Source organism: Rhipicephalus sanguineus, chromosome 3, assembly GCF_013339695.2.
Source record: "Rhipicephalus sanguineus isolate Rsan-2018 chromosome 3, BIME_Rsan_1.4, whole genome shotgun sequence".
Lineage (NCBI taxonomy): Eukaryota > Metazoa > Arthropoda > Arachnida > Ixodida > Ixodidae > Rhipicephalus > Rhipicephalus sanguineus.
The window spans coordinates 87199149-87213017 of NC_051178.1; the positions used below are offsets into that span (position 1 = coordinate 87199149).

At 48.7% G+C, this 13869-nt stretch overlaps 1 protein-coding gene across 1 annotated transcript in view; it reads right to left on the minus strand.

Annotated features, from left to right (window-relative positions):
• LOC119386821 (secernin-2-like) overlaps window positions 1–13869 on the minus strand; it is a 169570-nt gene that overhangs the window by 21060 nt on the left and 134641 nt on the right. Inside the window, 3 exon segments of the mRNA XM_049413257.1 lie at window positions 12193–12396; window positions 13245–13385; window positions 13388–13443. Of these exon segments, the coding sequence (XP_049269214.1) occupies window positions 12193–12396; window positions 13245–13385; window positions 13388–13443 (401 nt within the window).

Below are 13869 nucleotides of genomic sequence, written 5' to 3' on the forward strand. Positions count from 1 at the left end.
ACTTGTTTGAAAGAGACTGATTACTGGGTGTCAGTGACAAATGTAGTCAGTCTAACTTGAGTTTAACGTGGTAGGGCAATCAAAAGTTGACTTTTCTTGACCATTTCTATCGCTGTTCTCTTCACAATTGAACTTTTACTATGGTAGACAGTATCTTGTGTTTTTTGCGGTCAAATGCTTTGGCCTTTATTAGTACATGCTTTTTGATGTTCATAAATCTTGGCAAGATTACATGCAAGTATTAAACAGGTCTGTACCAGCCCTTGGTGAAAAGACATCCTGTGGATAACAGACGCTGCTATAAACATCTCACCCAAATCTTGCAGCTGTGCACGGCAAGGAGAGTTTGAAAAGCAGAATGCGATGTTGCGAATTTCTCAGGTGCCCTCTTTTCATATATATAGATGCCTGTGCTCACTTTCTTCGGACTTTCGGATGCCTGATGTATGGTGTAAAACAACAGATAGCAACAGATAGATATTGGCCTATAGCCAACATAAATCAAGAGCGGCGTTTCGATCAGATGTGCTGCTTGCCACAGGGTGCTGCCACATGCTGGCACTGCTGTCCATAATCTGCTAACATTACATAGTCACACTCGTGCATGGGAACTGCAACAGGAAAAAGCAGTCATGCTTCATCAAACATGCTCTAGGTCATGATGTGTGCTGACATAATGTATTTCCTCAGTGCCATTCCAACGCACCTTGTCGGGATGGCCGAGAGAAAAGAGAAAGCGCTTAAAGTGCACAACAAACCCTTGTAATTCCGCTCGCTTTGAAACTTTTGTGGCAGTGGATTTGCAAGGCAATAAACTTCGACCTTGAGGTCATTCAATTATTACTTGGAAAAGCGGTTCATCCCCCCTTTAAAGGATTTCATCCAGTATGGATTATGGCACAGATGTAGTGCCTCGTCATTAAAGGCAAAGCACTATGTGGGGGAGGCAGCTAGGGCTAGCTTGGGTCGTGAAAGCAAGAAACCGCAGCACCCAGACACCGAGGCTTTCAACTCCGCACCATTTCAAAAAATTATTGCATTAGCATGCTCATTTCACACTAGGACACAATTGTACTCTAAATATGAAGTTTAGTGTCCTGGGATGTTTACTGGCCCTATAAGCTAAAAATTTAAAAGTTATGTTGGTATTGCTGTGTGATGAGAAGTTTTGTTTGCATTGTTGTTTTAAGTTGTGTTTGTACTGCTCTGTGATGAGAAGTTTTGTTTGTATTGTTGTTTTAAGTTGTGTTTGTACTGCTCTGTGATAAGTTTTGTATACCTAGTGTCTTAAAATTCCTAAGATACCTGAATGTCAGAATAAACTGTTTTACTATCTGGCACCTGCAACCCCATTTGTACATAGAATAAGAGATGTTCATCTAGCCTGAAACCTGCTTTGCAATGCTCAGTGTGTTCATTATGCTTAACACCACCATGAAGCCTTATACATCATTATTCTACGCATTCAAAAGCTACCAGTGGCACTCATTGAATGATGGTAATATGTCATACGATGGTCGCCAAGTGTTCAATAGAAAACACTGATACACCAATATGCATGCAGAAATGACCAATCATATATATGTGACCAGTGTGTTTAAAAAAGAGAGTAACTGTTAAAATGACACTACTGCATTTTATGAAGATCCGATAAACCAACAAAAGACTAAAAACCTATAGACTAATATACACCATAGAAATGGCCAATCAGACTGATTGAAAAACTGTTAGCACTGGTAAGACCCTGTATCAGTCTGATACAAAGACTGGTAACACTGACAAGAAACTGTATCAGACTGATACGGATGTCTATCAGAACTGATAGGACTTTGTATCAGTCTTATACAAGACTGGTACAACTGATAGGAAACTGTATCAGACTGATACAGACCTCTATCAGAATTTTTGCTCAAGGGAAACAGATAAGCGCCAAACACTACATGCAAAGGTAAGGCAATTCGCTGGTGCAAGCGAGATGACTTGCCGCTTTTCACGAAGAGGTATGACCGAGATGCGTTTTCATTTAAATTTCGTCACTTCCTTGTCACAGGTAGTTCCGGTCTGACGTAACAGTGTGCTCGTGCTTCATGCGCGCCGGGGGCGATCAGTTTTGATATCGTCCTTAATATTCGAGAATGAATATCTGGAATTACGTGCAGCTTTGTGATTTCTAAAGAACGAGCACGCCATAAATTATCATGCACTACAACTTTCTAATATAAACAACTGCCCTCAAGTCCAAATTAAAAAGTTAATTAACCAGTTTTTGTTAATTAGTTGTGTCGATGTCATTTCACCTGCGGCACAGTATTTCCGCCTCAACATAGAGTTCGTGTGCGAAAATGACAGGAGCCTTACTTTCATAGGATTTTGAGTAAAAAATCTGTATTTTCTAAAAAAGAAAAGAACACCTTGTAGTAATAGGGGCCCATGAATCGAGTCCTTATCTTAAAATATATGTAACAGGTTACCTGAAGTCATCTTCTCCTGAGCAAATGTATATAAATTATGTCACTTAGGTCACAACTTCAACTATGTACTTATATAGCCTTTAATTATACAACAAATTTCACCGATCAAGAGAGAACTTAAAATGCCTACGTGGCCATGGTAAAAGTGTGGTGTTGGGCACTTTGATGTACCTTTGAAATTTTGTATTCATGGGAGATCTTGAGGGACAGAGGAGGCTAGCTAGCAGATAATGACAGCATAGTGCCACACACCTCAGCCATTATGACTAAAGTGCACCATGGAATGCTTTTGCCTGCAACCACTGCATGCAGATATGGCACAGTGCACAAGGCTATAGGATAGCGTCTCTACATTTTGTTATGCTGCCAGAACCATACTGCACGCTCATTCACTGACAATATCTGCTGCCCCGAGATAACGACAAAAAAAGTGCATTTTGTCTGTAAAAAGCCCTGGACTGATTCCCAATGATAGTGATGACAAGCATCTTTATTCAGCAACATCTCCATTCATGCAGAAAGCTGACAAAAGCTTCGCTACCAGTTTCGCTGCACATTGAAAACTTCTGGTGCCAAGACTGCTAAAAAACAGCTCATATTACAGAAAGTTTCTACCGTTACTTTGATACTGTTGGCTTCCGTGTCTTATAGAAGTTATATTTCAAGCATGTTCAAAAGTTTCAAAAGGTGCTCATCCTTCTAACCCACCTAGAAGGCTATAACAACCAAGTCAGTGGCAATTGCACCTCATCTGTGCTGATTCCATGGTCTGCAACAAAGGAAGGTTGGGTGACAATGTCAACCATAGGTCGGCAAACAAGTTGGAGCTCACTCAGACTCACTAAACTTCGTTTCAACCGGACTTGCTCGGACTCAAACTCCACCAACATGTTACTCAGCCGGACTCACTCAGACTCAGAGAGAGAGAGAGAGAAGTGAACTTTATTAAAGCACCGGCGGAGGTAGCAGGGTGCCACGCAGGGCCCTCTTGCTACCCGACTATATGCAGTCATCAAGTTGCATCTCGGCGCTTACGCCGGGGAACCCAACGTTCTCCACGAGGCTGTCGCCCCTGGGTCCCGTCAGGTGCGTCCCTGCGCGTTTGGCGAGCGAGAGCTGTCTCGATCCGCTGGACCGCCCACTCAGACTCAGACTCATAGCTTGACCTGAGTCTGAGTGAGCCTGAGTGAGTCTACTCATGAATCTGTGAGCGTAAAAGTAGCTTTTTTCGATCTTGGTGTCAATGCTCTTTAATGCCAATATTGACACGGACATGTAGTGGGTATCTGGCTGTTGCGCGGCTAGTTTCGCCATTATTTGTGCGTGGCAAAAAGATCGCTGGTGGTAGAGAAAGACGAAGACGTGCTGCTCGATCGGAGCTGTTCCGCTGTTCGCCGTGTTTCTACTTGTTTTCCTTTATTTACCGTGACAAACTGGTGGAGGAGCTGGGTACAATCCTAATGCGCTAGTTGTAATTCAAGACGCTTCAAGTTCCTGCCACCATTTCTACAATTCCGGAGGAAAGCCGGGCACTTCGCCACAGCCGCCGCTTGTTAGGACTACCGCCCAAATTTGGTCCCTTGAGCCCGGCAAGAATGTCCACCACAACGGCAAGCCAGAAGCAAGAGAGCGATATAGACCGACCCGCATCCACCCCAAACGTCGTCTACGCAGCTCGCATCCCGAAATCCTTTCATGGTGATGTGTTCGAGGATGTGGATGACTGGCTCGACCACTTCGACCGGGTCGCAGCAGCAAATGAGTGGAACGAGACCAAGAAACTGCGCTACGTCTACTTTGCACTTGAAGACTACGCTCGCACGTGGTATGAGAACGATGAGCCGTCTATCACCAACTGGCAAGAATTCCAGCGACAACTACGTGAAACATTCAGAAATCCAGAAAGAAAAGAGAAAGCCGAGCAGGCTCTGCAGAGCCGGGTTCAGAAGCCAAACGAAAGCGTGGCTATGTTCGTCGAGGACATGTCGCGCTTATTCAGACGCGCTGACCCAGGAATGGATGAGACAAAGAAAGTTCGACTCCTAATGCGGGGTGTGAAGGAGCAACTTTTTGCTGGACTCATGCGCAGCCCCCAACTACTGTCGATGAGTTCATCGCTGAAGCGACGACAATGGAACGAGCACTCCAGCAACGCTCTCTGCAGTACGACCGCCAAGCTACTGTCGCCGCTTTGTCACCTTTCACCTGTGGACAGGATTTGGCAGCACTCAGAGAGCTTGTGCGGAGCGTTGTCCGCGAGAAACTCGAGAAGGTTCGCCCTACTCCTACTCAGCCGACGGTGACCGTACTGGGTGACATCATTCGAGATGAAATCAGGAACGTGACTCAACCATCGCTCCCCACGCGCGTGGAAGCTCCTGTTCTCTCTTATGCCGAAGCATTACAGAGTCCTCAACCTCCTGCAGCCCGCCGCCCGACCTCTAGTTTTCCAGGAACGCCCCGTCCATTTGTTCCTGCAAATGCCTACGAGAACACCTCCCAGTACGACGTCCCGCGCGAAGTCACCCGGAAATCAGACGTATGGCGCACCTCGGACAACAGGCCACTTTGTTACCACTGCGGCGAAGCGGGCCACCTGTACCGCCAGTGTGCGTATCGTAGGATGGGCCTTCAGGGATTTCACCCTAACGCGTGTCGACCAAGCAACAGGGAGCGCCCGCGCGAGATTGAGCAGTACCTGGCAGCAGCCATTTCCTCCTGCACAAGGCCGCCAGTCACCTTCTCCTCGGCGCCTCAGCTCACCTAATCGCCACGCTCTCTGGTTTTCGAAACAGGTCCCCAAGCCCTCGCCCACGTCAGGAAAACTGAGGACAGCGACCTCCGGGGGTAGGGCCGCTGTTCATCGTTCTGACAAACATCCTCCGACACGTTAACGACGCTGATTTCTCTACCACGCCATTCACTGATACCGACGCCGTACTTTCCGCCGATATTTCTGTAACCGTCGACAATCACCAGGCCACTGCTCTCGTGGATACCGGCGCCGATTATTCCATTATGAGTGGCGACTTCGCGGCTGCTCTCCGAAAGGTGACGACACCATGGAGTGGTCCCCAGCTCCGTACGGCAGGCCGCCATCTACTGACGCCGGTTGGCAGGTGCACTGCCCGAGTGCATATAGGGAGTATGCACTGAAACTGAGCCGCAATGTGGCGCTGCGGTGCCCCGAGCTGGGCGCCATTTTTGCGGTTCTCGTGGAGCAGCCGACCCACGCTTGCTACTGTGTTTGCAGTGTGTACGCGCTAGGTGTTGTGTGGTGTTTCCTTGACTTCTTTGTACTCGTGTGTTTCATTAACGATAGTACGGCGTTGGAACTGTCCCCTACCACTGCGTGTTGCATGGACTTGTTAAAGTGCCCAAGCCGCAGGACGTTGTTGCGCGTCGAGCTGCGTCAATCGGCTATGGTGAACTGCGCTGTTTACGGTTGCTCCAACCGCACAAGAAACAGCCCCAACGACGAGAACTTCAACGGGTAGGGTTCTATGTCGTGCCGAAAGTTATATCAGGACAGTGTGCGAAGGACAACGGAGCTGTCGTCAAAGCGGAGAGCTCTATGCGGTGGCAGCAATGCATTCTGTCCATCCGTGCATGATCGACATCCCGCGTGTCACTGCGCCTCCAAGTAAAAGAGCACTGCTCCAACGTGTGAGCACGCCTCGCCAAGGCCAGCCTGCACGTGCAGTGCGCGCACAGAACTTCACCATCAGGCTTGATTAGTAGCCACGGCAGCAGCGGCTTTTCTTTAAACGCTTGTGAGTGGCGGACATGCGCAGAGATAGTAAGATAAATCAGTGTTCAGCGCGCGCGATTAGATTTTTAGAGCACTACTTCAAGCCAGGGGAGCCGCCGGGGGGGGGGGGGGGGAGGTGCTAGAGCTGCCCCTAAATTTCTGCCTGCCCCCTCGAGCAAACATGGTCAAAACACAACGCATATGTTCCCTGCCCCCCTGAAGGAACTCGCTTGTCTTCGGTGCCCCCCTCCCTTAGCATCAAAATCCTGGCGCCGCCCCTCTCCAAGCGCTAAAAACACGCGAAACACAAGCGACAACTTGGCTGCCCATCTATTGAAGCGGCCCGAAAGTGCGATGGGCTGGACGCCATATCAGCGACTGATAGCAAGCGTTACACTTTAGCACCCGATCACTAACTTTACGGATACCTAGAACAAGCCGTTATAGTCGGGAACATGCGGTACAATATGTGCAGCCTATCTTTGAAACGACGGACGATGTTGCCATCACGAAGAGTTTTCACCCTTGGTGGCTCCACGAGGCCGCTTGTGACATAATTGTGAGCCTCCAAGGATTTGTAGCTCTTAAGCTGCTCCGCGTCACGAAACTTGTCCCGTGAACAAGATAATCGTTGATATCCGCACGATCTACGCTGGGATAGCAGCCAACATCGTTCGTGAACTGGTCATCGGAAAACGCCAAGGGGTCGTCGCTACCGCATTTTGCGACTTTGATATGGTATCTCCTGCGCTCGGGATCAGACAACGACTTGGCGTAGTCGCTGAGCAGCATCTTTTCACTGCAGCAGCACGGCGATCGCTTGCACAGCCAGGCAAATGACTAGATCCGTGCAACACGCAGTGGTAGGGGACAGTTCCAACGCCGTACTATCGTTAATGAAACACGCGAGTACACGGAAGTCAAGGAAACACCACACAACACCTAGCGCGTACACACAGCAAACACAGTAGCAAGCGTGGGTCGGCTGCTGCACGAGAACCGCAAAAATGGCGCCCAGCTCGGGGCACCGCAGCGCCACATTGCGGCTCAGTTTCAGTGCATACTCCCTATTGGTGCCTCGACCTTCATCGGGACTTTCGTCGTGTTGCGGGAATGCTCCAGGCAGGTTACCTTGGGATTAGACTTTCTTCGGGAATATGAGGCCATTATAAATCTCCGAGAGCTGCTGGTGACGTTTTCACGTAACGCAAACTCGCACGAATGCGAATCGCACATAATGGCATTGCGTGTATCCGACGATTCTGTGACCATACCACCCCGTTCGAGTGTGCTAGTTAACATGGTGAGCGACATCAACCGAACCACTTTCGGAGTTGTGGAAGGCAATGTGTCCGTGCTCTTATCGCGTCAAGTATGCGTCGCCCGCGGCCTCATGAAACTGGCACAAGAGCCTGCTAAAATTCTACTGACAAATTTCAGTCATGAATACCAGCACTTCATGAGGCAGTGTGTCGTCGCTTACTTCGAAGAACAGCGACTCCAGAGCCAGCTTATCACTTGCGGAACTCTCTTCCGGTCCTCACGACGACAAGCAGTCCACGGTTAAGATTGACGTGAACTCCGAACTATCGGCTTCACAGCAAGAGAGTCTTCGCTCCCTCCTGCTTCCTTCAGTGACTGCTTTGCCACGACGTCTAAAATCAAGCAGACACCCGTTATGAAGCACAGAATCATAACCGAGCCCAACGAAAGACCTATTCGACAACATGCTTATCGTGTTTCCCGAAGAGAACAAGACGCCATTCACGAACAAGTTCAACAATGCTTGCTGACGACATCATTCAGCCATCTACGAGCCCATGGGCATCACCAGTTGTGTTGGTGAAAAAGAAAGAAGGCACATTGCGCTTCGTGTTGATTATCGCAAGCTGAACAACGTGACAAAGAAAGACGTCTATCCGCTTCCCCGCATCGACGACTTGCTCGACCGACTTCGACACGCCAGATACTTTTCATCCATGGATCTGCGCCGCGGTTATTGGCAAATTGAGGTCGATGACCGTGACCGGGAAAAGACGATTCATTCTCCTGACGGGCTCTTTGAATTTAAGGTGCTTCCCTTTGGATTGTGTTCGCTCCTGCGATTTTTCAACGAATGACGGACACAGTTTTGTCCGGTCTGAAGTGGCAATCGTGTCTTGTTTATTTAGATGACGTCGTCGTTTTTTCAACGACTTTCGAGCAGCGCCTTCAGCGTCTTCGGGCAGTACTTGATGCACTCCAAACAGCTGGCCTGTCACTTAAGCCCGAAAAATGTCACTTCGGCTACGAGGAGCCCAAATTTCTCGGCCATGTAGTAAGCAGCGACGGAATTCGCCCAGATCCCGACAAAACGTGAGCTGTTGCTGCTTTCCCAACCCCAGCGAACAAACAAGACGTTCGCCGTTTTCTGGGACTTTGTGCGTACTACCGTCGCTTCGTCCCGAACTTTTCGAAGATAGCAGAACCCTTGCACCACCTCACAAGAGGCAACGTCGCTTTTGTTTCGGACACAAAACAACGCCAGGCTTTTTGCGAGCTGCAGCGACGCCTTCAGACGCCACCAATATAGGGCACTTTGACGAAAAGCAGACACTGAAGTGCACACAGACGCAAGCAATATTGGCCTCGGTGCCGTCCTTGTGCAGTGGCAAGAAGGTATCGAGCGAGTGATCGCCTACGTAGCCGTACGTTATCATCGGCTGAATCTAACTATTCGACCACAGAAAAAAGAATGTCTAGCTGTCGTGTGGGCCATAGCCAAGTTCCGACTGTATTTGTATGGGCGACCTTTCAAAGTAGTCACCGATCACCATTCTTTTGCTGGCTTGCAGGCCTCAAAGACCCCTCAGGCGCCTAGCCCGATGGAGTCTCCGCCTCCAAAATTTGACGTTACGGTGGTTTATAAGTCGGGACCAAGCACACCGACGCTGACTGCCTCTCACGCGCCCCAGTCGAGTCGACTCCTCCTGACCAACTGACGACGAGTTTCCTCATGGCCGTCACAGCGTCTGACTTAGCTCAGAAACAGCATGATGACATGAGCTCCGTCCACTCATCGACTATCTTGAGGGCCACCTTAAGCAGCCACCACGAACATTCAGGCGCACGATTTTCATTTTTCCTTCGCGACAACATCCTTACAAGCGGAACTTCGATCCCAGCGCTGGAACGCCCTTCTGGTAGTACCATCTGCGATGCGAGAAGAGATCTAAATGCGTGTCATGACGAACCGTCTTCTGGACATTTAGGTTCACACGTACTCTCGCTCGTATCGCCACAGTACTACTGGCCTAAACTGTCCCGTACCGTCAAGCACTACTCAAAACCTGCCGAGATTGCCAGCGGCGCAAGATTCCGCCCATGAAACCTGCTGGCTTTTTACACCCTGTACAGCCCCTCGAGCACCATTTCAGCAAGTTGGCATGGACCTGCTAGGCCCATTTCCGAAATCTTCAGCGGGTAATCGTTGGATAATAGTTGCAACGGATACTGCAAGTGAAGGTACTGCAAGCGAAGTCGCCGACTTCTTCATCCATGCTGTCGTCCTCCGCCATGGTGCACCGGCCGTGGTTCTAACCGACAGAGGCACGGCATTCACCGCCCAACTGCTGGAAGAAGTGATGACATTAGCGGCACCGTACATCGCCGGACGACAGCTTACCATCTGCAAACGAACGGCCTAACAGAACGGCTCAATAAGACCATTACAGACATGCTTTCCATGTATGTCGACGTGGACCACAGGAACTGGGACAGTGTCCTTCCTTTTGTAACTTTCGCGTATAACACCGCCATGCAGGAAACTACAGGATTTACCCCTTTCCGCTTGCTGCACGGCCGCGAGGTTACTACGATGTTAGACGTCATGCTTTTACCTGACGCCTTTGCGACCACCACCGAAAATGCCGTCCAGTATGCGCAATGCGCCGAAGAAGCTCGTCAGCTAGCTTGCTTGCGCATTCGCTCACAGCAACATTACGACGCTCACAGTACAACCTTCGCCAGGAAGTCGCCTACCACCCGAAGACAAAGTGTGGATATGGAGTCCCTGTGCGTCAACGCGGCTGGTCAGAGAAACTCCTACGCCGTTATTTTCGGCCCTTATCGTGTTCTTCAACGCCTCAACGATGTGAACTACCAAGTTGTCGCAGAGACTGGTGCACGATCCTCCCGCCGTGCAGCACAACCGGAAATCGTCACGTGGCCAGGATGAAGCCGTATTACACACGCTGAAGACTTGCTCTTGCCTAGCACCATTCGAAAGCATCGAGTCGATGCTTTTCGAGGGGGAGTAGTGAAACGAACATGTAGTTGGTATCTGGCTGTTGCGCGGCTAGTTTCGCCATTATTTGTGCGTGGCGAAAAGATCGCTGGTGGTAGAGAAAGACGAAGACGTGCTGCTCGATCGGAGCTGTTCCGCTGTTCGCCGTGTTTCTACTTGTTTTCCTTTATTTACCGTGACTATATCTCACATAATCGGTGCTCTACGATGCACCTTTTGATCTTATACCTTCAAATACGACTTATCAGTAATCCATTAAGGACATTTATATGAAATACCAGACTCACACGAGATATTTTTGTGAAGAACTTTCCATCAAAGAGTTTCCAGGAGGAGGCCATGGTGCCCTTCCCAATTCATATGTCTGACCAATATATACTGAGGTGACCCATAAATGTGAGTGCATTGAGATATGTGTGAATAGACTTGAGTATAAACGTAAGTCTATATAAGGCTGACCGTAAGGCTGAATATGAGTACTAGATAGAACCATAGGTCAGCAATGAAAGGTGGAACTCACTCAGACTCACTCAAGAATTATATTTTGCACTTAGCGCTCACTTGGACTCAGGCTCACCAATATTTTTCTCAACCGGACTCACTCGGACTCAAACTCACTAAAATATTACTCACCCGGACTCACTCAGACTCAGACTCATGGGCCGATCTGAGTCTGAGTGAGTTTGCTCACCACACTATGTCTTCATGCAGAAGATTGAAGAAAAGAAAATCAGTTATTTTGGTGGCTCGTTTCATGAGAAATGATTGTTGAGGGAGGGGTAGACCTGTAATCTGAATTTCAGTCTGTCATTCAAATCAATGTTGCATGTTTTGACACAGTGAACAAGTCGAAACTGTAGGATGATACACAACAGCCACAACACTGTCCCAAGTGCACCATTCAATGGAAGGACTCGCCAATGTGTTCGTAATGCAGTTCTCAAGAAGACTTACAATGTGTTTTGTGTGACTGCTGCCATTACTTGTCAGAGAGAGTCTCTAAAAGCAGCAGTTGCAGCTCATTTTTGGACCCTGCGAAAGCACCACATGTGCATTTCACACCACAAAAGTGTTGCTGGTGTTTTTGAAGTCAACAGGCCTTGATGAAACACTCTGAATAACTCCTTTGTGAATATGTATGACTGTAGCTATATGTGCTACTCACGTGTCTATGTGATTACTACATATATTATATGCTAGATGTGGTATATAAAGCAGAGCAACGGAGTAACTGGAGATATCGAACAACACTGTCAACTCACCACGCCAACATGCACATGGCCATAGCATGCAACCTTAGGACAGACGAGGAGGAAAGCGAAGCCATGGTAAACAACTGCAATGGCACCCCTACACCCTCGACCCCTGTAACAATTCTTACCCAACAACAAGCCAGAAAGGACTGCACCACCACACTGGGTGCCAGTTAAATGACCAGTTTGATCTATGCTCCTGGAACTAGTTCAGTACACTTCACTGCATAAAGTAATCACTTAGCACTTGTAGCAAGCCAGGTGATGAACCAGGCCAACATCTCCAGCAGATCATTAAAGTTTGTATTTCTCTCTCTCTCTATTTCGACTGAAAGGTTAAAGAGTTTCCATGCTTCCACAATATCATCAAATGTACAAAATGTTCTTGCAAAGCTGATGTTGGGACAGCATATGAAAGTCCGGAAGGCCCACCTTTTGCCGAGAACTTTTCGAGAAGCTGCTTGCCACACGTGTAGCGGCTGTCGACCTCACCCGTGCTGAATGCGAGACGGAAATTGAGGTCCCCCCGGCTGTCATCCCAGAAGCCGAGCTTCTTGGCTTCCTCCTTCAGCCCTTGGCTGCACAGGTCGATCTTGGTCTCAATGGAAAGGCAGTTGGAGATGTTCCTGCAGCCAGCTGTGGGGGTAGAGGGAATACACACAGCAGGCCAGTTAGTAAACTTGAATGAGCAGTTGTATAAAAGATGTTGAGCATATGTCGAGATCAAGAAGAACAAGTGCGGTTGAGTAAGCCACATACGTACTGCACGAAACAAATAACTGGTGGTCATTAACAGGACCATAGCGCATGAGGAAGAAACTGAAACGTTTGCTGGTCCCTACCACGCTCTGACTCACACTGCAACATTTCGGATCCTGCTCTTCTCGAATGGAGCCATTGAAAGTGGGAACAAGCTGACCACGCAGCCGCTTTCCAGAGCAGTTGGAGGCCGAAATAGGGAACAGGACAGCATTCCTTCAGTTGCAAACAGGCAAGGTGCGCATGCTTCAAGGTGCTGCCACTACAGTTACACTGTGACCAGAAATCCGCCAGAGCAATGTCACGCTACGAGGTCAAAAGTGAAAGCACCTCTGGACGCTCCGAGCCAGAGCATGATACGCTGAAAGAATCAGCCGAATGTGTCCACAGCGCCTGATTTTGAGTAGACTAATGTAATGCACAGAGAGCCGGAATACTCTGTAGACCTTGGAGATGACCAGCCAAGAAACAGCCAGGCTGGGACAAGATGACTTTGGCTGTTGGCACACAGGGGTCACTGCGGATCCTTGGGAGACCTTTGGCTGGCAAACAGACATAACATAAGTTCTACCTCCTCGCTATTCCCTCCCTAGTGTTAAGTAGAAAACTAGATTATCTCTTCTTTTCACCTTACCTCCTCTTCCATTTCTATAAGAATAAAGAAAAAAATAAACAGATGGAAAGACAAATGAAAGAGAGACAGCAAAATTGCAGTCCTCACTCACTCTTGATGTTCTCGGCTGCCCACAGCTTTCCAGCAGTTTCGAGCACCCATGCCTCGGTGCGGTCGGCGATAAGGAAGCTGTTGTGGTACGTGAACGAGGGTTCTGTGTCGGAGCAGGGACCGCCCTGGCCGTGCTTCTCCACAGTGCTACGATCACGTCCAGTGCCTCGCGGGCTGTCTTGCCCCTCTCCAGGCCAAGCCTAAAAGACAGAAAGGAAACGTCCTGCTTGGTTTACAACATTCCAAAAAATATTGATGAAAAGAAAAAAAAAACACAAATATACTGACACGAGGACCTTGCCATTTTGGAGCACTTCTTGTTGAATGCGTCAAACGCACATAATTCCCATTTAGTCAATTTTGCATTCGTGCCGCAACCTTCGTTTATGGCCTAGGGCTTTCATGTGAGAACAGAGCATGCACATCCCCCCAACACCATGTGCACATACATGCATAGATATACAAACACACACACATGCATGAACTCATGCACATATGTGCAAGGCCATGTAAGCTGTGGTCCCCCCTTGAGCGAAATTGCCCCCTACCCTCCATGCATGGTCGTCCTGGATGGTGTTGCAAGTGAAGGCGGCTGCCCCCCCCCTTCCCTGTAATTTCTGATAATA